The sequence below is a fragment of the Genypterus blacodes genome, unplaced genomic scaffold (assembly GCF_046128005.1).
Source record: "Genypterus blacodes isolate CSIRO-AG114 ecotype Tasmania unplaced genomic scaffold, CSIRO-AGI_Gbla_v1 ptg000067l_1, whole genome shotgun sequence".
Taxonomy (NCBI): domain Eukaryota; kingdom Metazoa; phylum Chordata; class Actinopteri; order Ophidiiformes; family Ophidiidae; genus Genypterus; species Genypterus blacodes.
The window spans coordinates 15,297,224-15,320,041 of record NW_027466879.1 but is presented as its reverse complement, the minus strand read 5'-3'; the positions used below and the strand labels follow the sequence as shown (position 1 = coordinate 15,320,041).

The following is a 22,818-nucleotide window of genomic DNA, read 5'->3' as shown; positions in this document are numbered from 1 at the left end:
CAGAGTGACGCAACTGGACTTAATGGGATTAGGAGAGGTTGTCCTCTGGTTCAAAGATTCAACTGGTGCTTTATGTTGCCTCGGTGGTGAACTCAGTCACAATTTTCAAGGTCTTGTCTCTTGTCAGCTCTTTGAGCAAAATTGGGTCTAAACCGCAGCTGGACGCTGGTCACTAGTCACTGTCTCTGCTCTGCTACAGGTTTGTCTCTCTCTCTCTCTCTATTTTGTTTTCTCTCTCCCTGAGCTTGGCTGTGCTGGACAATAAGGGAAAAAGGGAGGGGTTGCCTCAACCTCAAATTCATCGTGTTCAAGTTGCAAGATGTAAATTAGGCCATTGAGAGGCAACCACACAGGTGTATTTGTCGTTGAAGCAATGAGCCAGAAGGTGCTGGAGGCTTATAGTTTCTCTGTTGTTTGTCACGGCGGGTAACACAACACTAAATCCATTTGATTCATGTTTATATCTGCTTTATTACCCCATGTATTTTGTAACTGTCTTTAAACGTGGCTCTCAGAATGTTGTCCCGAGCTTGTCCCCAAAACTGCTGAGTCTTCACAACTCAACTGGGGGACGATTTATTACCGAGTGAAGCAGAAGTGGATGTGCATCATTATAGACTTTCTCATGTTGTTTCAAATGTCCCTCTCAGCAGTCTTTCCGTCTCATCAATGGTCCATACGTGGAGCAACCTTTCCACTTTTCTTCCTGTCGGCCGTTTTAAATTGCTGTGTTGTGCCATACTGTGTTGAGACACATTAATCTTTGCAGGCTTGCTTGTCCTCTCTCACCCCTCCAAAGCTTTGCACACTCCCTCTCTCCCTCTCTTTCTCTCGCCCTCTCTCTCTCTCCCTTCCTCTTAATTTGGTCTCCCTCTCTCTGTATGGTTTTGTCTTTCTCGTCTCTTTTCTTCCTTCCGTTCTCATATATCGTTGCTTGTCATTCTCTGACTATGCAGTTTTGTGACAATAATGTGAATGCACTTTTTCCTCTAAAGGGCAGACCAGGGTCGTGCCCTTCATCAGTAACAGAAGAAATGGTATCCGCCATATAAGCAGCCGTCAAGTTATGAATGCCTGCAAGTTCAGCAACTACATACAAAAAGGCTACTTTAACAATAATATCGTTTTAATTTGAAAGAGACCAGTATAGTGACCAGGAAGTAGCACGTATGGAATGTCTTTAAAGGGATGAGCTTCAGAATCAGGGAGTTTCATTAAACTTGTTTAAAAACTTTAGAGTAATCCTGCAATCTACTAACAAGCCAACAAATTTCCTCCTTGACCAATTTACCTGCTGCATCTTCAGTGAACCAGAAACCAAAGCTCCAGTTGTTCAATGTTGTGTCTCCAGTGTTCAGAACAATGCAGGGATGTTTTGAAGATACAAAAAATATGTTGGCCGGGTTCCCTTCTTGGTTTCCTCTCCTCTTCCTCTCCTTGTCATTACCTATACCTCGTCTCAATTCTTTTCCACACACTTTTCACAGACATTTCTCAAAGCTGTCACAGATGGCTGCCGCCTGGATATGAATATTTGATGGCATTCATATGTCACTGTCAACAGTAGTGAAATATTTAAACACTTGCGGCCATTTTGGCTTCACATAGGCCACCAATAAATGGGCCGGGACACACCTGATGTGACACAGTGGCGCTATCCACAGTTTGTTCATCTCCAATCTCCATTTGATCATTTGAGCATTTGATATTATTTGCTCGTTTTTTTTTTTTGTGTCAATGTTCTCACTTTTGTCATCGGCAATGCAATAAGTGGCAAAAAGAGGTTGTGGAGGTCTGGAGTTCTATAAAAGAGAGTAAAAATGCTGCGCTCTCGCTCTCGCTCTCGCTCTCTCTCTCTCTCTCATATATATATATATATACTGTTGAACTGAATAAGCAATGTCAGGTGTGTTTTCTCTCTTTCAGCGGGATGCCAAAGGACAGTATCTGTTTGATCTCATCTGCCACCATCTCAACCTGCTGGAGAAAGACTACTTTGGCATTAGATATGTTGACCCAGACAAGCAGAGGGTAGGTAACCATATTTGAGATATCAAGATGAAAGACTTTTAAATATTGGATCAAATCCACTTCAAGTTGTGAAACCCACTCTCCCACTCCTCTGCATCGTTTCTCTTCCTGTTCCTTTATTTAGTTCTGCTTGTGTGCAGCCATTATTTCATTTTACATTAATATATGACACATACAGTCTCTCTGTCTGTCATCCTCTCTTTATCGTTTTTGTGTTTTCTCTTTATTTCACCAATACTGGCTGGCAGTGTAACTTGCAGTAAATCAGATGTTGAGTTTCAGGCAGTTTCGGGAGGTTTATCAAATGATGAAATAGGAGACCATGCAGGTTCAGTGACGAGCGTTAATTACAGCTCCTCATTACAAACAAAGTCATAGAATATATTAAACATAATACTCATTGTGTTGTTGCTTGAACAAATTCAACAATTCTTCTTACTTAGAATTCAGAGTGATTCTTTTAGAGTCTAATGCCATTTGTTTTGTTAGCTTTGGGCCCAATTATACTACACAAGCTGCAAACAAGTAAACAACAAAAGAGTGAGTATTTCATCAGCTGTAAAAAAAAAAGAAAAAAGAAAAAGAAAGGTAATAAATGCTACCCGCAAGTTGAAACCCTAATTTGAAAGTCTTATAATGTTTTGGGAAAATGATATCTTAAGTGCCCTAAGGGAATACTAAGCTGATGCAAGGATATGAAAACAGCTGTGGCCGCGTGTTTCATCTGGAAATTGTCTGTACATCACTTATGTTTACAAGTCAGATACAGACGCAAAGCCAGAAACGTTTCTCAAAGGCTGTTAGGTGTGAAGAAGCAGATCTTACCTGGCCTTATGCGTATTCTTACAGGTCAGTCGTGCAAGCTGATAATAGACTGACATCTGAAATTGAAAGAAGAAATTAAGACGATCCTTGGTGAATATGTAGGGCTTTAACTAAGCATATACTGCATTAATCATGCATGTGCACTGTGGCGTGTGTGCTTTGTTATAGACCATCAACATTTGGTATCTCTCAGCAGAGCCGTTGTTGTGTAAGTTGTGGCTTGTGAATGATCTCTTTGTCTTGAAATCATCACAAATCAACCCAATAACTGTGCAATGCTTTCCTGTTGCCAGAAGTGGGAAAGCTGTATTCTTGGGCAGCTAATGCGTCTAAAACTGTAACATTATGAAGCCAGGTGACGCTGCAAAGGCTCATAATGAAAAGCCACGTAAAGGAAGAATGGCACTGTATTGCGCAGCTTCTGTGCAATCGACGCATTTATCATGGGTGCTTCATCGTCTTGCTAATTAAAGTAGAGTTACACCCAGATAATAAGAGAACATCTTCCTGGTTATACACTAATGCCTTTTCTTTCATCTGCTCTCTGCACGACAGGGAGTCTAAGTAAACTGGAGGCGGCATGAGCACTCAGACCCAAACTGACAGTTTAGCAGTTAATGATTCCAGTTTCCAACATAAACACCTCTCTCTCTCTCTCTCTCTCTCTCTCTCTCTCTCTCTCTCTCTCTCCCTCTCTCTCCCTCTCTCTCTCTCTCTCTCTCTTTCAGCATTGGTTGGAGTTTACAAAGTCAATCGCCAAACAAATGAAATGTAAGTATATAAAGTACAATATCTACAAAATATTCAAGTCACATCATCTGTAAAAATGTGGCAATGTAAGATTTGGACTCTTCCTCCTCCAGCCCAGCCTCCATTCACCATGTGTTTGCGTGTCAAGTTTTACGCACCTGACCCTGCTGCCCTGAGAGAAGAAATCACCAGGTGAGGAATCAAGGCGCTTGACAGGAGGGGGAGCAGGGAGAGGGCGGTGCTGAGGTCAACCGTCTGAGTGGGATGACATTTGCATATCATTACCAGGTTCTCTTATGTATTTTTTTTAAGCTCTGTGCTTGGAGGTTTGATGAAAGTTGACTTTGGTTTTGAAAGTGAGGGTGGTGATATTTATGCCTCTTACATTTCACAGATGATTTGACACACACAGGAGAGGGAAACCAAGGTCTGGAACTGAATACAACATACAGTATATTACATATATCATACTACTAGTATTACAACAACTTCATTTATGGGCACAAGGTTACAAAGTGTTTTAAACAAGAAAAAGTTACAACAAACCACAATTTCAAGTTCTTATAAACACAAAACAGAATGAAACGATGGAAATGCAATACATTCAAATAAATGCATTAAAAGGAGAAACAAGGGGAGCGTAATGAAACACTTTAACTATAAAAAAAAAACCTTTTTGTTTCCTATATTCATCAATTGTCTTTGATAAATCTGTTATTTACACATTTGGATCTGGATTTAAAAGACCAACATAACTCATTTCCACTCAGGCTTTCACTGAAATGTTGGCGAGGAAGTTTTGGCTCGTCTTCCTCACGCAGTAAATCTCGTAGATTAGATGTGTATTGAATCCTAATATCACTTCAACATCGAAAGAACACAAAGTGATAGTAAGATAAAGAAAATGCTCAAGTTTCATAACAGTATAGACAAATCCACAGTGAGTGATTGTGTGTGTGTGTGTGTGTGTGTGTGTGTGTGTGTGTGTGTGTGTGTGTGTGTGTGTGTGTGTGTGTGTGTGTGTGTGTGTGTGTGTGTGTGTGTGTGTGTGCGGTGGGATTTGACTTTCCCCCATTTTAAAAGCTGCAGTGTCAGGATGCATTTCCACTGCTGTGTGCATGGCAGCGCTGACAGCTCCATGGACTGCAGGGAGGAGTAAACCAGACTGATACTAAGCTCACAGATCCCTGTAAATCATATTTCCTTCCACTGGTTTGCCTTCCAGTATAATCTCTGATTCACTTCCCTGCTTGTTTTGTTTAGTTTTTGACAGCACAGAGCTCCAGATTGGGAGAGAGAGAGCGTCTCCGTACGCCATCTGTTCTGCTGTTCATACACACACACACACACATATATTTTTACATTCTTAATTACTATTGTTCCTATTTATATCAATTCACACTGATTTAACAGAGCTTCTGTGTAAGCAGGAAAGGTTTGGCCTACATGCCTGCACAGTCACATACACAAGTGCACACACACAGACTGTAGGGCTGCAGGGTTGATTAGTGGTTAGAGAGACAATTAGCAGCATAGAATGTTGTGCTGAAGTACTTTTGTGCAACTGTATACATTGCTCCCAACCTCTTGTGTATGTATAATGCACACAAATGAGCATTACATACACATTGTCATAGTGAGACTTGATGCCACTGCACTAATTGCTTTGCTGAATGGAATTCAGCCCAAAGCAGCAATCATATTTAATCCTCAAAACAATTAGAGCTCATGTTCAGCCTGAAGCTAGGCGGCACGGTCCAATATTCCCAATGTCTCAGGAAAAACACCTCCATCCAAAAAATAACAATTGATGGTAAGAAGAATCACACCTTCTTCCTTTTAAATTATGAATAAATTAAAAAAGAATGGCTTTCCCAACCAATCTGTCCTCTTATCACAATCAATTTATGGTAGGAGCCACTGAGCACAAGTGTGTTTATTAGATAACATATTTCCATCAAACAACTAGAAAAAGCATATTGTATTTCATCAAATTAACAAAATATCTAAAGGTAAACCACTAAGTTTCATCAAAATCCATTCAAATGATTGTTAGTATTCCTGCAAGCCAACAACAAACCAAACCATGTGGCGTGGTGACATGATCCCAATCCAAATGCTCAATCTCCCATTTAATTCGCTTTGAAATTCTATCAAAGTGAATCAGGTGAAGGAGGGTAGAGGTGCAAATAAATGAAAAGAGATGAGATGCTTAGATCCAAATCACTAAACAGGAACATTTGGATCTTATTATAAAAGAAAGAGTTAATTTCCCCTGCTGTTCTTATCACTCACTGGTCTCCAAGGCTCAGCCGCAACACACACACACACACACACACACACACACACACACACACACACACACACACACACACACACACACACATATAAAGTCTAAAGTTGTCAGCCTTGGGTCCTCATTCACCCAGAGCTCTCAAGCGTTCCTCTCCACCTACACTCTAAATAACTCTCCAACCAGGCTTGTAACCTCAGCCTTGTTTGGCACCAGGGACCTCTCCCATTTTCCTTTTGCACATGATGTGTATCGTACGAGAGAAGGATGTTTTGGTTTGTGAATAACGGTCTAATCTATATGATAATGAGTTAAACCAGTTTCCTTTCTGTTCCATTCCTCAGATATCTCGTCTTCCTGCAGGTCAAGAGGGATCTGTACCATGGACGCCTCCTGTGCAAGACGTCAGACGCTGCTCTGCTGGCTGCCTACATACTGCAAGGTAAAGCTGAGAGCATCTACTCTACTCCTGCCTGAGCTACTTTCACCCGGGGCTGTTTTCATTTCCCGAATGATTTAAACAAGCTCTTTTTTTACAAGTAACAGATTTATTAGCAGTTCTGTTAAGGTTGGCTGTGTCATTTTGCAGCTTTGGATAGGTTAGAGAACACAGTAATGATTGCTTAGAGAGAGAGAGCGAGAGAGAGAGAGAGAGAGAGGGAGCATACAGAGCTACAGTCGATAATTAGATTTAATACGTTTGTTTTGTTTCTATTTCACATTTAAAAACGATACATAACCAGTGAAGACATTGGTGCTGTCGTAAATGTTCCGCTTCATGATCATCGGTCGCAGCAGTGAAGGATGGTGAAGCTTGCGACTGACAAGCACGTAACCTGAGCAAACACGCTTATTATGTATGATTAACTGGCAGCAGCCGTTCTAGTCATCGCAGCGTGTGTGTGTGTGTGTGTTTGTGTGTAGCCGTTGAATGAACTATTGTCTGATAGAGCAAGCGACACAATTCCAATGGTGTGACAACAACAAGTTCACGAGGGGTTACTGCGTTCTCTCAGTCGGGGTTCATGTTGACACTGGAGTGTGGGAGGCTGCTTTGTAGTTTGTAGTGTTGTGGTTTTTAACTCATTAACTATAAAGATAAAGGCTAAAAGTGATATTTATTACAAGCACAGTATGATAGCATGTAGTGTTTTATAACAACACCACATACACACTGTATCCATATGCACTGTTTGCATATTGATACCCCTGTAGGCTCTCCATGGGTCCCTTATGTGTGTGTGTGTGTGTGTGTGTGTGTGTGTGTGTGTGTGTGTGTGTGTGTGTGTGTGTGTGTGTGTGTTTGTGTGTGTGTGTACGTATCTTATTGTGTGGGTGTGTATGAGCCATTGTGAAAGCGTAAACATGCATGTTGTGAGGTTGGAGGCTCGTTGTCAGATGGATGTATGGATATATGGTCTGGCTGTTATATCTATATGCTAATACTGATCCAATTACTTTATGTATGCAATGTATCTAAATGAGAAAACCGGGCTGCTTCCATGTTTTCTCAACGATCTGATCACAACGATGTCTGGTTTTCTGCCGGGGGCCCCATCAGCATGCAGGGAGCGAACCCACATTCCACACACAGAAATATTGCCCCTGTCACACACTCTGTTGGCCAGCGCGCCTCCATGCCAGCCTTTTCTCTCCCTGGGCACCTCCCAGAATCTCCATTTTTCCAGATTGTCCCTGCGTGCTCCTGCCAAGCACAAAACGGAGCAGCAAGCTGCGTCTTGAAGTCTAGTTTATATTTAAATGCGTATAAAGCGACTGGGTGTGTTCTGAAAGCCAATCTGTCAAGCGATGGAACAACAGGTCAACACCCTGACATGCACAGTGAGGCATTGTTACACCAAGATCATGATCCCAGGAGTTACTTGCTAATATACTGCAACACATGAGTGAATACTTACCTGCATGTATCTAAGCCACTACTGTGGGTGGCTCCCATTTTATTTAGACCAGTGGTTCTCCATCTTCATTGGTCCTTGGCTTAGAAATAAGCTTAATCAGGTGTGTTCCTCTCTCTCTCTGGTTCATATCATCCAGCTGAGATCGGCGACTATGACCCGGGGAAACACCCAGAGGGCTACAGCTCCAAGTTTCAATTCTTTCCCAAACACTCGGAGAAGCTGGAGCGACGGATCGCCGACATCCATAAGACGGAGCTGATGTAAGCGGAGGCCTCTGCTATTCTGCCCTTCGTCTCATCTGCAGCCGCCACAGTGCATAGTTTACTAACTTTCAATTCTATCATTAACTTTTTAATTCGTGCTCATATCCCATGTGTCTGCCGTTCTCCATTCTGCCCCTGGGCACTCACAGCGCTGCATATTTGCATTTCACTTTCAGCTTGTGGAAGCACGTGATTGCTAAGCAGGAGGCGATATGACAGCCATGACATTCTGTTGTAGGATTGCAATAACACTATTTTAAAATCTAATTATGGGAAACAAAGCACAACAATCCCCAGCACTTTTCTAACTGCTATAGTGGAATGCAAAGTTATTCATCAAATGTTTTTGACCTTTTCACATTTTATGAAAGAGTCGAAGTGCTGCTGCAAAGGACAATCTGGGGAGAAAACGTTTTTCTCTGAGTCTAAGCAGGAAAGGAAAGTTCATATCCATTGTGAAAGTAGATATTGTAATAGGATATGCAGGGCTATGCAGGTTTGTAATCCCATAGCGTCTTCGTGTGCTGAGCCTTCACTTTATTTGTAGACGCTCAAGTGGCCTCTTTAAGTTCGCTCAACTCTGCCATAGCAACACAACAATGGAGATTGCCTGCAGTCAGGAATGGCCTCCTAAAATTGGCGATTTAAGTCAGCGAGCGAGTTTCAGGCTCCCATTTCTGGGATTGAGGTGCCCACTTCACAGCCGCCCCCTCAATCCCAGAAATGGGTGTCGGAGTGCTTCTCCTCTTTTCAGTTTGCAGAGGTTGTGGTCGTTGTGTGATGAAAAGAGGTAGAGCAGGGCCAGCACCTCCATCTCTCTGGGTGTCACTGTAACATCTGGAGTCACAACAGGCAACAGACTCAAACATGTGACCTTGATATAATTAGCAGCCTTTATTTATCAAAAAAACAGTTGTATACACAGGTAAGCAGTCCAGAGAATCCAAATAAATCTAATAAAGGCAAAAAAGGGAAAGTCTGAGATCAATAAACCACAACAGCAAACACTAACACAGGCGAACCTAATTAAAGCATCACACAGGTGAGAAACACACAAGGGCAGGAAGTGAAATATCTGAAACGAGAGGCGAGGAAAACAGGAAATTATGAATAAATGAAAGACTTAAATTCAATTCAACTTTAATTCAACTGAGCTCAACTCACAGGTCATGTATGTGAGGAGAAACACTCTGTCTCTCACGCTGAGCACTTGATCTGATTTGATCCCACAGCGCCCTCTATCGCTCGTGTCCATCCTGTGGTTTGACAGACGTTTTGAATAAGCAAGATGCGTTTGTGAGCTCGGGAACACAAACCTGACAGCGTTCAGGACCAGAGCAGCAGCCACCTGACTGACTTGTTGTCTTTCCTCCCAGAGGTCAAAGTCCCGAAACCTCCGAGCTGAACTTCCTCCAGAAGGCCCAGATGCTGGAGACATACGGAGTAGATCCTCATCCGTGCAAGGTGACGCTGACAAACAGCCTCCGTGTTTATGCTCTCCTGCTTATTCATGAGCTGTTGTTTATGTATGAGTTCATGTCAGTTTTTTGCATTACATAAAATGCAATCCATTTATTTTGTTACATTAATCTACTTTGCAATTTTGCTGTTTTTGAGATCACGTTTACATTAAAACCATCAAATGAATTTGTGATACTGCAACTTTGAATCACTGGGTCATTATTCATTGGAGAAAATCCAAAAGACACATTGTGCTGTTATTTTGCCTTCTATAATATGAAAATAATAATTGAATTACCTTTTTTTTGTCTCTCTCTTTGTGTGTGTGTGTTCTGTGTGTCAGGATGTGTCTGGGAACCCAGCCTTCCTGGCTTTCACTCCTTTTGGATTCACTGTGCTCCAGGGAAACAGGAGAGTTCATTTCCTCAAATGGTGAGTACAGATGAAGAGTTCTAACTACAGATCACATGCAGATCTTAACCAATAAAGAAAATACTACAAATATAACAATCAGACAATCAGTGTGGCAGATGTGCAGATGGAGGATATTTGCTTTGCATGTTCACGCAGCTGTACCTCTGTGGCAGATCGGAGATTCTTTACAGAGGATTTGTTGTTTGGAACAGAGCTGTGCTCTTCATCCATTCTTCATTTCTTGCAGCTCATTCTTGTTATTTTCAGTTTTCTATGATCAAAGTGTTCAGACTTTTCCCACCACACAAATTAAACACACTGTAGGCCTTATTAATTCCATCTCTCCTGTCTCTTTCTCTCGTTCTGCCTCCATCTGTCTCTCTCTCTATCTCTATCTCTTTCCGCCTCTCCTGGTTTGTGATCTTTCTTCGCCCTCCCTGTCTGTGTGTGGACATCTGTCTCTGTATCTCAAACTCAGGGAGGAGGTGACCAAACTCAAGTTTGAAGCAAAGACATTCCATGTATATGCAAATCAGCAGGAGGTAGGTTTATATATTATTAAAACGCCACCATTAGTAGCCTGTAAAGATCAGGACAATCTTACCCTAAACAGTGTGATTACCTACAGCAGCATTGACACTTATAATAAGAGCAAACCTGTCCTCTGTCGTCCAGGTCAAAGGTCAAAGAAGGATTTTGAAGGAATGTAGATAAAAGAATGATGCACAGTTTGGTGTGTGCCTGTATTAGAGTGCTGCATCTCATGTAAGAGTTGTGTGATGGACTCATGTGCAGGATAAGAAGATCATACTGACTTACTTTGCACCGACACCTGAGGCCTGTAAGCACCTGTGGAAGTGTGGCGTGGAGAATCAGGCCTTCTACAAGTGAGTCACCACAACTCAAAAGAACCAACGTCATTTTAGAATATTTATCTGACATTTCTTGTAAATTACTTCATTTCAACGTGATTTCTCTCCATTCACAGGTTGGAGAAGTCAAGTCAGGTCCGCACTGTGTCCAGCAGTAACCTCTTCTTCAAGGGTAGTCGCTTTAGATACAGGTATCAAATGACCACACGTGTGTATTTATAACTAAACTAAGGTGCTACATCTGAATATAAAGCCCCCTGCCAGCTGCTGCTGCTCTCAGCATTATATGATGTCAACTGAAGTGAGGAGAGAATCTGGGACACAGTTGTGATTCTTCATCCACTGTGATTTTACTCAGAACCTCCATTTCAAATGTAAATATATAACATAGGACGTTTAGTAGCAACACATGTATTTTATCAGTACAGATGTGTTGTTTATTTTCTTAATTTCTTCCCAGTGGAAAGGTTGCAAAAGAGGTAATGGAACAAAGTGCCAAAATTAAGCGAGACCCCCCTGAGATTCACAGGTAAGACTTCTAATCAGTGCAATTGATTCTTATATTAATTGCTTAAACGGATTCTTTGTACATGTTTTCATATGTGAGGTGTGTGTATATGAATTTGGTCACGTATGTTTGTGTGTGTGTGTGTGTGTGTGTGTGCGTGTGTGCGTGTGTGTGTGTGTGCATGTACGCGTGTGTTTCTCCAGGGCTGGCATGGTGCCAAGTAGGAGCTGTCCATCCATCACTCACGGCCCTCGTTTGACCAGTGTGCCCAGGACTCGACGGAGAGCCGTGCACATCTCCATCATGGAAGGTAAAACACACACACACACACAGACACCACCAGAGAGGTCACAGCTGGCTTCAGCCCGCAGTGTGTGAACCTTTGAACAGCCGCAACCTGACCTGCTGTGTCACGATCAATTCCTGAAATCCTGCAATCATTTTCACTCTCACACACAGATTCACACACTTCCTTTATAGAGCGACTGCACTTTTCCTCAGATACTCGCGCTGTGTTGCGCTGTGAGTGGAGACGTGCTGCGGGCCACATTCAGTGTTTGTACAAACAACAACAACAACAACAACAAACCCGCTCGCTGTGGACGTAAAGGTCAAAAGCTTTGTTTCCATCCAGGTTTTGAACAAAATTAAAATCAATATATGAAATATGGCAGAAAGAAACATCATATTAGACACAAAACATACATATACCATACATATGCAGATGAGGTTTGACTGTGTGTGATCCTAGTCAGGCTTCACTGGAGAAGCATACACACACACTGTGGCACAGATCCATCACTCTGTACTAGGCCAACAGTAACAACAGCAACCCCCCCACTCTCTCAAACACACACTCACACACACACACACACACACACACACACACAAAGCCTCAGGCATTGTTCTGACATCTTGTCACTTTATTAAGGACACTTACTGTCCCCAGAGGTCAATACATATCTGCCTCTTTCCTCCAACAGGCTCTTAACCTTTTACCAATAATCTCCTCTCCAGCAAGTTTGTTTCCTGGCTGAGCAAATAAAAGGAAATCTACCGACCACATGCCGTGACATGGCAGCCCACTGTTGTAACGCTGAAACAAACCCCCTGTGTGTTGTCCTTTTTGCTCGGGAATTTCCACCCGTAATCTGAGCCTCAGCCTCAAAATAGAACCCACTGTCACGGCCTTGTCCCTCTTATCTGTCGCTCTGCAAGCACGCAGCTCGTGGCAGATTACAGCTGGTCGGCTACAGTCGGGATACGCGGACAGGAGAGGAGAGGAGATAGAGAAGGAAAGGAAAATAGAAAGATAGAGAAAGAGAGCAGGCGAGGGAGGTTACAGCAGCGAGGTTAGACGTGTTTGTTTCTTTGTGAGCCATGGTGAAGTGTCTGATCCGGATCAAGACCAAGGTGAACGTTCACCTCCGCATGATCAACCATTGCTGCCGTGACATGACGGTGCGCGTGGTCTCAATGGGGCCCAGGCTGCTGGGTAAGGTCCTGGGTGCCCTTCCTCTCCTCCCCGCCCTGCCTGGAGGGTCTGGGTCTGGGTCTGGGTCTGGGTCATGTGAGGGCTCCAAGGCCCCGTCCAGACTCCAGGTCCCGCCTCAACGCCAAGGCGGCATCCGGCGGGGCAGCAATGCAGGTACAGACAGGGGGGCTGACGCACACGTTGAATTATGTTTCTAGAATTGGATTGACTTATTTCACCAACTTGCACTTATCTTGGTATCCTTTACTTCACTTTTATGTAACCATAATTCTGATTTGTCATGTCTGCTTTTAGTCCTCTCTGCTTTTAGACCATGTGAAGGTCTTCCATCGCTTCTGTAGATGAAATGTTCCACACAAATGAACTTGCCTCACTTTGGAATCGACATCTGACGCTGATGATTAATCTAGCAAAACCGACACATCCTCCAGGGTCACATGTCTCTCTGGTGCCCGAGCCTAAATGAATATCACACAGAAGGAGAACAGCTTTGACAGGATGAAGCTCATTTGAAGGTTACATTGGCCTCTGGTGTTCGCTCACCCGTGGATTACAACACGACAGTTTCCCCACCAAACGTTCTGACACGGCGGTTATTAGAAATGAAATCATGTTTCCTCTCTGGTCACAGAAGACCAAGAAAATGTCGGCGCGGTGTTCAACAAAGCGTCGGGCGCCTGAGTGTTCTGGCAGCCCCGGTGAGGCCGACGCACAATCAAAGAGAATCTGCGCCCCCAAGACTAATTAAACCGGATCACAACTCCGACTGAATGTGATTTCCCTCGAGGCCTCTTAAATAGCCGACAAAGTAAAAACAGCCACATGTTCTAAACGCTCTCCTGCACCCGACAATAACTTTAAAAATGTGATTTCTAGGGACTTGAATCTCATAAATGTACAGTAACAAATGCTGCTGTGGTGCTGTGCTCGCCCCTGCTAAGCCCCCGAGCTCCCATTCTGCTAATTTGGGAGCCGAGAGAATGAGACGCTGATGTTCCTCTGGGAACTCTTAATCCAGTCCGGCTTTTATATTTTGCGTCATCCTTTGGCTGAAGTTCCTCTCCTGTGACTCCTCTGCATCTGTTTGAGCTTTGGTCAGCCGCCTCTCTGGGCTCAAATCAAACTTTCTTGTCACATCTTCACTTCACTTCTTCTTCTCACTGCGCCGTAATTGCCAGCAGTGCCTCGGTGTCCTTCATGGATCTCTGCTGTGCTATCTTAGAAGATGCTTCTTTTGATGTCACCTTCTGTTTCTCCCTTCATGCCAAACCAGAAAGTTTTCAGTCTCCAGAAACATGAACAGTTCTCAGTTTGCCTCCAGCTGTCATGTAAAAGCAGCACAGCATGAGAGTCAGTATTCAGAAATCCTTTATTTTCTGACTGTTGCATGTCACGGCTGCACTTTTGACATTGTTTTGATTCTAATGAGGCCTCGCCACCTAATATGTGATAGCTAGAGAATTACGCAATCCTGTGTCTCCCTAATGAGCGCTGCTGCTGCCGTCCTCTGTGTGTCTGTCAGGTCTGGAGTCCCTTCGTGACAGCGCCCACTCCACGCCCGTGCGCTCCGTCTCCCATGGCGACTCCTTCATGTCTTCCCGGGGACAGATGGTGGACCGCAGCGAGGCGGGCGCATCGGCCATCATCTCGGACGAGGCCTACAGCCCGTCAGACAGCGTGCTGCCCACGCCGGTGACCGAGCACAGGATGGAGATGGCAGTGGCTCACCACCTGAACGGCGCCCCCCGCAGCGTTGACGACGAGAAGGAGTCACGGGCGGGGGCGGCGGCACAAGGGCACGCGGCGGAGTGCGGGCCCCGCAGGAGGCCTCTGCGTATGGGCAGGAGCAGGCCGTCGCCTCCCAGCGAAGCGGAGGAGCTGAACAAGTTCGTCCTTAGCGTCTTACGTCTTTTCCTGGTGACCATCGGACTGCTGTTCGCCCTGCTGCTGCTCCTCATCATGCTCACCGAGTCGGACCTGGACATTGCCTTTCTGAGGGACATCCGCAAGACGCCAGAATTCCAGCAGTTCCACGTGGAGTACTTCTGCCCTCTGCGGCGCTGGTTCGCCTGTAAGATACGCTGGATGGGAGGTTTCCTCATCAGCAAGTGAAGTACAAAGATAAGGAAACTAATGAGAGACACGACGCTGATGGAGATGAGACACCGACCGGATGGGGACAGGTGGAGAAAGAGGACGGGGTGGAGAAAGGATGGGGGCGGAATGTGTCCCGATCCCAAACTGACCCCGGCTCCTCCTCGGAAAGACTTCCTGTCACATGCCACGGACTTCCCCCTCCCTCCCGCCCCCTCCTCTCCCTACAGATCCTTGCTCGTTTCAGTTTTTACCATCGGTGCGAGGAAACGAATAAATGCTCACCTTCCACTTCAGGTCATTTAAAGTGTTTTATTTTTTACACAGAGTCGAGGCAACAGGGTTTCATTTATACGAGTCTGGCTTTAGACAAAACCGCATTTGTCCACCACGGATAAATAGTTGCCTTTATTTTTTTATTTATGTTCAAACATTGATGTAAGACGGAGAATGGGACGTGGAAAGTGTGCATGTGTGTGTGTGTGTGTGTGTGTGTGTGTGTGTATGTGTGTGTGTGTGTGTGTGTGCATGTGCGTGTGCGTGTGTGTGTGAAGGAACTGTGTAATATCCCAACGTCAACAAATACAATTGCAAGCTGCTGAAAGTTTAATAGAGGAAGTGTGAATCAATGGAATTGGGAAGAATTTTCCGGAATAAGTGGAAGAAAGCAAAAGCAATCACAGCAAAGAGAAAGAAAATCAGTTAAGTACATTTTCAGTTGATTGACTCTGCTGCTCTATTAAGTTAAAACTAATGTTTCGCCTTGTAACGCTTGAATTTGTTACTTCTGTCCTGTGACTTGTTAGAATTTCAATCATCCATTGGCACCGCTGCTGTTTCTGCCCAACAATCCAGTCACGACACACACACCGACCGTCTGTAAGAATACACTGTAATGTATGTATGACCATGGTGTGACGTTTACAGCCAAATAATAATGATCATTATCACAATCAGCCTCTGTGTGTGTGTGTGTGTGTGTGTGTGTGTGTGTGTGTGTGTGTGTGTGTGTGAGACAGAGGTACATTTACAGTAATAGATCCCCTTTAGGTGTAAACTAGAGGTGTTGTGAGGTGTGTGTGAGCTGTAGAGCATAGGCGGAGTTCCACTTGATGTGCAATACTACTGTTTTACCTTCATAAAGTACAAAAGTGAGTATTTCCCAGTACATTTAGAGAGCTGATGTGTTTGTTTGGAGACCCACGTCCATCTTTGTTCACATTGACACCCCAGAAATATACTGACATCACCTTTTGGTTGTTGTACAAACTGATGCTTCCTCCAGATCTCCTCACATGTGACTGAATTGAAGCGAGACGTTATTTTGTAGAAACAAGCCGTTTTTTGCCTAGCTGGAGATAGAGATAAGTCATGTTTACGTCCGATGGCAATCTTTATCATTACACTTACCAAAGAAGCCTCTGTTGTCTCTATATTTATGCATCGACTCGTCTGCAGCCTTACAGCGTCTCTACAGCCCACAGTGACCAGCGGCGCACCATCAACGAGAAGGGAACTCAAACCTCTGCCAAGGATGAACAAGCCCACAAGACTAGCCAGGAATTGATTTTAGCGCCACCATGCTGCCGTAAAGAGAAAGAAACTAGTAATAACAACAATAGTAATAAGTCAATTTGCACTTATTGGCAGCCTATCATGAGATGAAAAGGCCTTTATTTTGAAGTAATTGACTATAATATTTGAGTAAATATGCCTATTTTGCAAAGTGAAGAATTCCGGGATTTAATTCCGAGTCTAGATCTGCACACAAATGTAATGTTTTATTTTCCCATTTCAAAGTTTCATCAAAATCGGCTCCAAACAGTCAAAGTCTTGATGGAAGTGATCACACAGGTCTTGGGAAGTGTGTACATTGTGTGTGTGTCAGCAGGAATGATCAGATAATGTACAGCATTATACTCCACATGTGGATGCAACATACAATAATATAGTGAAAGGAGGAACTGACTTGACTGAGGGTTTGTTTTGAGGAATCCCTGAAGTATTTAAGTACTAATCAACCCTTAAATATAGGCTTTAAATGTTCACCTTTATTAATTTGATAAATACTGATATTTTCTAATTCAGAAAGTATTGGTCTGCTTTTTTTTCTCTCTTACTTCGGATGAGTATCAACCAATGTATTTATATTTAGTACAAATTTCTCCTATTTTGTGGTTGTTCCAGAGCTGATGAATGAACTTAACTGATGTCCGTGCTTTAATGAGTATTCAGACGGTGCTAGATGGCTCTCCGTTGGTGTTTTGGGGGGAAAAAGTGATCGTGTATGAAAAACAGCAAGCGGCCAGTCGAGGCAGAAAATGGACTTTTTGTTTTTACCTCCTATGATATGTACCTGGAATTCTCATTTTATGTTTACGTGTATGAGAAAGTATACAACATAATTTGAGCAATAAATATTACAACAGATATTGTAATGAATATATGTTAAGTTGTTAATGGGTTTTTTTTATCTAGACATGTAGAACGCTACCCATCCTTAGAACAGGAGGGATCAGCAGCCTGTAGATGCATGTGTGAGGGAATAATGACCCACAACTCCCCTTAACTTAACATAACTTAATGGCAATTCAGTTTGTTCTTGTCCCAGATTGCTGCGTTTACATAAAAAAAACGAATTAACTGGTAAATTAATATTTTCCTGCTACCAGAAGAAGCATTTTCTACTCTCTGAACTTAATGCATCTTTTTTGATATTGCTGAAACATGTTCAGACCTATTTAGGTTCAGCGCCGGTGAACATGATGTCACTGTAGGCAAGGATTTCAATGAAGCACTGAAAACTCACCCGTCAAAAGATATCATCTTAAAATCAGAAAAAGATGTGGAAATCTGCTCAGATATTGAAGTTAAATCTTAAATTCACAGATGAATCACAGAAGACAGTTATATGCATGACCCATATCAGCTGTTAAGTTTAAATATAAAAGGTTTCCCCTGCTTTTGGGTCATAAACAGCATTTTATCTTCTTTGTGAGGCTTTTATGTAACAATGCTGCCATCTAATGTCGAAACCCCACAACTGAGGATGTAATGTAACCATGACACTTTGACCTTAATAATCACACAAAAAAACGATTAAAATGTTTCAACTTATTTAATGAACTTTCTCAACACAAATACTACAAACTCCACTTTACACAGGAACTACTAAAGGAATCTTCCCAACATATAAAAAATTAGATCAGGGGTGCACCACAGTTTTCTCCCTCAACTCCTCCGCTGCTGAGTTCTAAAGTGCAACCATGTGCTGACCTCTGACCTCTTAGAAGCAGCCGGCACCAAAGAGCATCGCGGTCGGCCGGGGCTCAGAAACATCGGACAAACTGGAGTGAATGCTGAAGGAATAAACTAATAAACAATTTATCGCCTTAAAAGAGATGTGCTTTGGGATAGGTATCAGGAAACTCAAGGGACAACAAGGCAAAGAGTCAGCGTGTGCAGGATGTGACAGTTCCTGGATTGTTCTTGGTTTTGGTCCCGGCCTCAGTCGGTGAGCACATGCATGCGCCCTGACCCGTTGCCTCCCAGCAAGGCATTTCTGGTTGGGTGGAAGGCCGTGACCGACTGCACCGTGGTGATGTGCTCGTCAGACGTGAAGGTGTGCAGGAGCTCGCCGCTTTGGTGGAACACCTTCATCCGCCGAGGCCTCTCCATGCTTCCCACCACGAAGCAATCCTCCCGTTTAGGATCCCACACCGCCGACAGCTTGGAGAGCCAGCGGCCCGTGTGCATGTTGTGTCTGACGGGGAGATGAGACGGGAGTGTGAATAACGAGCGAGATCGTCACAGGGAAACTACAGACAGGAAGAGCTGAAGTGAGACGACGTACCTGATGGACGTCAGTAAAGGCGGGCTGGCAGTCTGGGAAGAAGTGTCGAATATTCTGTCCATAAGAGAAAGAAAGATTTAACGCCGGCTGGAATTGAAATGGAGACGCAGAAGCACATTTGCTGAGGCGGCCTCACCTTATCTTGTCGTCCATGCAGGTGGTGACAACTCTGTTCCCTGTGCTGGGGGAGAAATAGGCGCTGGATATGCTTAAAGAGTGACCGAGCAGCTGGGACACCGACTGGCTTTTCGTCCTCCTCAGGTGGCGGCTATCGTAAACACTCACCACGCTGCAGAGGGAGAGGAGGTTTCAATTAGTGCCATTAAAAAAGCCCCGCTCACAGAGAAGAGAGAACTATGGGAGAAACTGATCTTATTCTGGAGAAGATACAAGCTATTGATGAGTCAAACCTGCTTTCTGCCACAGCAAAGTACTGCTTGTGTACGGGGTGGACGCTCACACAGCGCACACACTTAGTGTCCAGCTGGTGGAGGGACTCATAGGAGTTACTGCAGAGACATGAAGGAGTCAGACATCAGAAGCAACCACATGAACATGAACACAAGCGTCTCTAACACAGAACATCACCATAATGACCACAGATTGATTCCTACTGGACATTTAGAAATATTCCTCTTTATTATTTCAAAAATCCTTACACAACAAAATGACTTATTAATTTAGTAGAAGTGTCCATTACCCAGGTGTGCGCCTATCGACCATGACGACGTCTCCGTACATGTCCCCGACCACTAGAGTCAGACAGTCGCTGGACATGAAGTCAAAGGTTTTCAGTCCGTCTCCTGTATCGTACACCTACAAGGACGTGTGAGGTGTAAGAGGAGGACGTTATGAAACAGACGGGGTTAAACTTTCAGCCGAAGAGACAGAAATATGGAGACGGGTCCTTACGTCGTCGAACATGGCCTTCTCCACGTCCATGCATCGCAGCGAGCCGTCGTAGCTCAGGCTGAGCAGCTGCGGGTGGACGCGGGAAAAGGCCATGCAGGGCACCGGACGGTTGTGAGGCTTAAAGAGCAGAACGCCGTCGTCTCCCCAGTCACCGCCCTGCAGAAGGAGGGGAGATAAAGTGAATAAAGAACGGGAGGAACAAACACACACACTGAAGCAGCTTTTTGTGCCGTGCTGCAGGCGTGGAGTTCATTTGAGTCGACTTTCTGCCTCTCTAGCAGGGAAAAATCGTGTATAGTGCAGCGTTTAGATGAGATCAAAGACTCACCAGGTTCCAGAGTCCCACTTGTCCCGACTTGTCCCCGGTGGCCATTAAGAGGCTGCTGGTGCAGGGGTGGAAGGCAGCAGAGAAGATGCGATCCTTCACCACTTTGGCCACGTTTTCCTCAGTGATCCTCATGGTCTTCAGTGCAGCGCAGTACCTGTGATGAGACATCAATGTGTGAGTGTATGTGTGCACACAGGGTTTCTAAATAAAACATCAGCACAAAAATTATTTAAATAATAATTTATGCCATAAAATGATCTTACTCTTTCAGATCCGGTTGCATCTTTTCTTCTTTGACAAAGTCCTAGAAAAAGCATTGATAAGTTTAAGATTTAACATTGGACTGGAGACAGTAAGAAAGAAAGAGGTAGTCTAGAGCGACGTCACCGCCCTGAACACTGAGGGGCAACGTGAAACCGTTGTCTGGGATGTAACCACAATGTGAACCTGGGGAAAAGTCAGACCAGGATGCTGGATTAAGACTCCCACCTCGCTGCAAAGCTGGATGAGCTGTGACGGCAGCCGGCTTCCCTCTTCCATGTTGATAAGATCCATGGGCAGAGGGCCGGGGGGCTTCTTGGCTGGCCAAAACTTTAAAAGCAAGAAGCAGAGAGAGAGAAATGTGTGAATGAAGGCGAAGCAAAGGCGAGACCGAACAGTACAATATCTTCTGTGTGTGTGTGTGTGTGTGTGTGTGTGTGTGTGTGTGTGTGTGTGTGCGTGCGTGCGTGCGTGCGTGCGTGCGTGCGATACTGTGCTAATTCTTCTGCTCTGCTCTCACTGACCTGCTCGTCTCCATGGCTCGGCGTTGCGTGAAGTTCAGGGCCAAGTGAAGCAACCTCAGCGCTTCTGTTTTGGAGACGCATGGATTTGCGAGGAGCCAGCACCTCTTTAACACGAGGGTTCGCCCTGCAGACAGAAAGAGGAAGTTACAGCAGCACCAGAAAGACAAACAACCTGAGCCATTCATCATTGACATGTAGTCCAGACAAATGCAGCATTTAGGGATGTGTACCTCCTGAGGCCCCTCTGTGAAGGCTTCGATTGAGTGGACTGATTCAGCTCTGTTTTGATCTATAGAGAAGAAAACATGACAAATGATGAGCTCATTGGTGCGTCTTGAACCCACACACACCGGCAGACAGGAAGTGGAATGAGTCACAAGAGACGTCCGACATTTATGCAAAACAACTCAAACTCTCTGGCCTCCATTATTCAAGCGTTACGTGTGTCAAAAGATGATCTAGTTCATTTGAACTGAATAATAAACTTCACGTCTGTATGTACCTCCGTTAGGTTCATGGAAGACAGGAAAGCTTTGTTCTGTCTGATGTTCTCCAGCCGCTCCAGTTCATACGCTGAGAGTCCTCCATGTCCACCCTGTGACACATGAAGAACAGTTACCAGGATGCTTGAGTTAAGAGCAGAACAGGCTCCAGTTAGGGGGTCAAAATAAAAAGCTGTTTATTTTCTGAATTGTGTTGAGGCTTACTTCATCACTACTTTCCATTTCTTCCTTCTTTGTGGCCTTGTGTAGACTGGGAATGTTTTCTTCGTCGTTTAGGTGGATTCTCTGTAAAGGGCAAGTACAGTAGAGGAATTATCAACACATTGTCCAAACCACAATTACCGATTGTTCTCGTTTCTATGACAGTTAAGATCTCGTACCTTCCTCTTCTCACTTCTTTTAGTCTTAGTGTCTCCGTCAGTGGCAATGGGGCGTTCAGGTACCAGGATCTGTCGAGTTGACCTTCGCAACATTTCGGATTTATCGGTCAATTTCTGCACGGAAGGATCAGAGCGGTGATATATAAGTGAGAAGCACTCAAGAGTATTAACAGGGTGCGTTTTTAATTCATTTGAGTCGTTAAAATAAGTGCAACAATAAATTATACTTCAAGACAACAGCTGTGAGCGTACTACATCCGCAAACAAAGCGCTGTGACTGTGTACTCAAAGACACCTGTAAAGGCCATAGCAAACTACGTATATCGCTCCATGTCTACATAGAAACGATTACCTCTTTCATAAACGACAACTTACCAACTCGGGCATTATCGTCGAAGTTTGACTCTCTTCTGTCGTTCGTCCGTAAGCACAACTCGTATATCCAATACTTTCCGTCGGCACATTAAAGGGGAGAATTTGGCGCCACATTGTTGTGTGATGTTTTGTTAGAAGCTCCTCCCCCCCTGAGTTGCGAAACAGAATTCTAATAGCTCATTGGTCGAATACCCCCCAAGTGATCGTGATAGGCGCAGATATCTCGTTAAAAAACCAATGAGCGAGCTGAATCTACTTCCTGGTTTTAAAAACTAAACGCCTAGTTATGTCGCTTTCGTAAACGATCCCTGCCCACTACACGTGTGTTTTATAATGTCAGCTGTGTTTGCAAATGTTAGAGTTTCCCAAATTATAAGTCATCCATCCTTGATTATACCATAAGATGAGTAAAGTTGACTTAAGATCATAGTAATGGGTTCTCTTTTTAACTTTATGTAAACACAACACGATACAACAATATTTTCTATACTCTATCTGCCTGTTCAAATTGGAAACCATTTAGTGCCCTCCATCATGTTGGGATGAAGGTTTGTAAGGAATGACTGGCAGATGAACTGATTAAATGTCTTTGCCACAACAGGAAGTGCACTGCTACTTGATGTTGAATAAAGAGTTAAAAGTCAATCTTTGTCTTTGTTTTGTGTCGTTTGTTTCTGAGAGGCAGTGAGGTTACACTGGAGTGGGTCTGATCAGCCCGAGATACTGACAAGAGCAGACAGAAAAGACGGAAATAGTA

General features: G+C 44.0%; 2 protein-coding genes across 4 annotated transcripts in view; one reads left to right on the top strand and one right to left on the bottom strand.

Moving 5' to 3' along the window:
- LOC143004854 (FERM domain-containing protein 5-like) overlaps nt 1-15,124 on the top strand; it is a 48,203-nt gene extending 33,079 nt beyond the window's left edge. The window contains exons 2-14 of one of the 3 annotated variants that reach the window (XM_076156016.1): nt 1,927-2,031; nt 3,585-3,627; nt 3,720-3,798; nt 6,244-6,341; nt 7,955-8,078; nt 9,458-9,545; nt 9,886-9,974; nt 10,435-10,498; nt 10,752-10,843; nt 10,945-11,019; nt 11,289-11,357; nt 11,540-11,646; nt 14,354-15,124. In XM_076156016.1, coding sequence (XP_076012131.1) covers nt 1,927-2,031; nt 3,585-3,627; nt 3,720-3,798; nt 6,244-6,341; nt 7,955-8,078; nt 9,458-9,545; nt 9,886-9,974; nt 10,435-10,498; nt 10,752-10,843; nt 10,945-11,019; nt 11,289-11,357; nt 11,540-11,646; nt 14,354-14,943 — 1,623 coding nt within the window. In that variant the 3' untranslated portion in view covers nt 14,944-15,124. Of the gene's footprint in view, nt 1-1,926; nt 2,032-3,584; nt 3,628-3,719; nt 3,799-6,243; nt 6,342-7,954; nt 8,079-9,457; nt 9,546-9,885; nt 9,975-10,434; nt 10,499-10,751; nt 10,844-10,944; nt 11,020-11,288; nt 11,358-11,539; nt 11,647-14,353 lie in introns of those variants that run through there. The other 2 variants (XM_076156018.1, XM_076156019.1) reach the window with 2 other exon arrangements.
- A 2,937-nt stretch (nt 15,125-18,061) lies between these two features.
- Nucleotides 18,062-22,174, bottom strand: wdr76 (WD repeat domain 76). Its single transcript, XM_076155977.1, has 15 exons — nt 22,062-22,174; nt 21,687-21,800; nt 21,511-21,591; nt 21,306-21,398; nt 21,034-21,092; nt 20,804-20,927; nt 20,508-20,609; nt 20,282-20,322; nt 20,019-20,172; nt 19,691-19,846; nt 19,479-19,594; nt 19,189-19,287; nt 18,915-19,067; nt 18,779-18,832; nt 18,062-18,688 (listed from the first exon to the last, which is right to left on the bottom strand). Exons 1-15 carry the CDS (start codon nt 22,071-22,073, stop codon nt 18,433-18,435), a joined length of 1,614 nt encoding a protein of 537 aa, XP_076012092.1. The 5' UTR covers nt 22,074-22,174; the 3' UTR covers nt 18,062-18,432.
- Between the last annotated feature and the right edge of the window lie 644 nt (nt 22,175-22,818).

What these genes read in the sequence shown, in the direction of transcription:
- wdr76 (XM_076155977.1), bottom strand. An exon ending in AAAGAAGTGAGAAGAGGAAG is followed by an intron (nt 21,592 to 21,686) that starts GTACGAGATCTT and finishes TGCCCTTTACAG; the next exon opens with AGAATCCACCTAAACGACGA. An exon ending in AGAAGGCCATGTTCGACGAC is followed by an intron (nt 19,595 to 19,690) that starts GTAAGGACCCGT and finishes ACGTCCTTGTAG; the next exon opens with GTGTACGATACAGGAGACGG.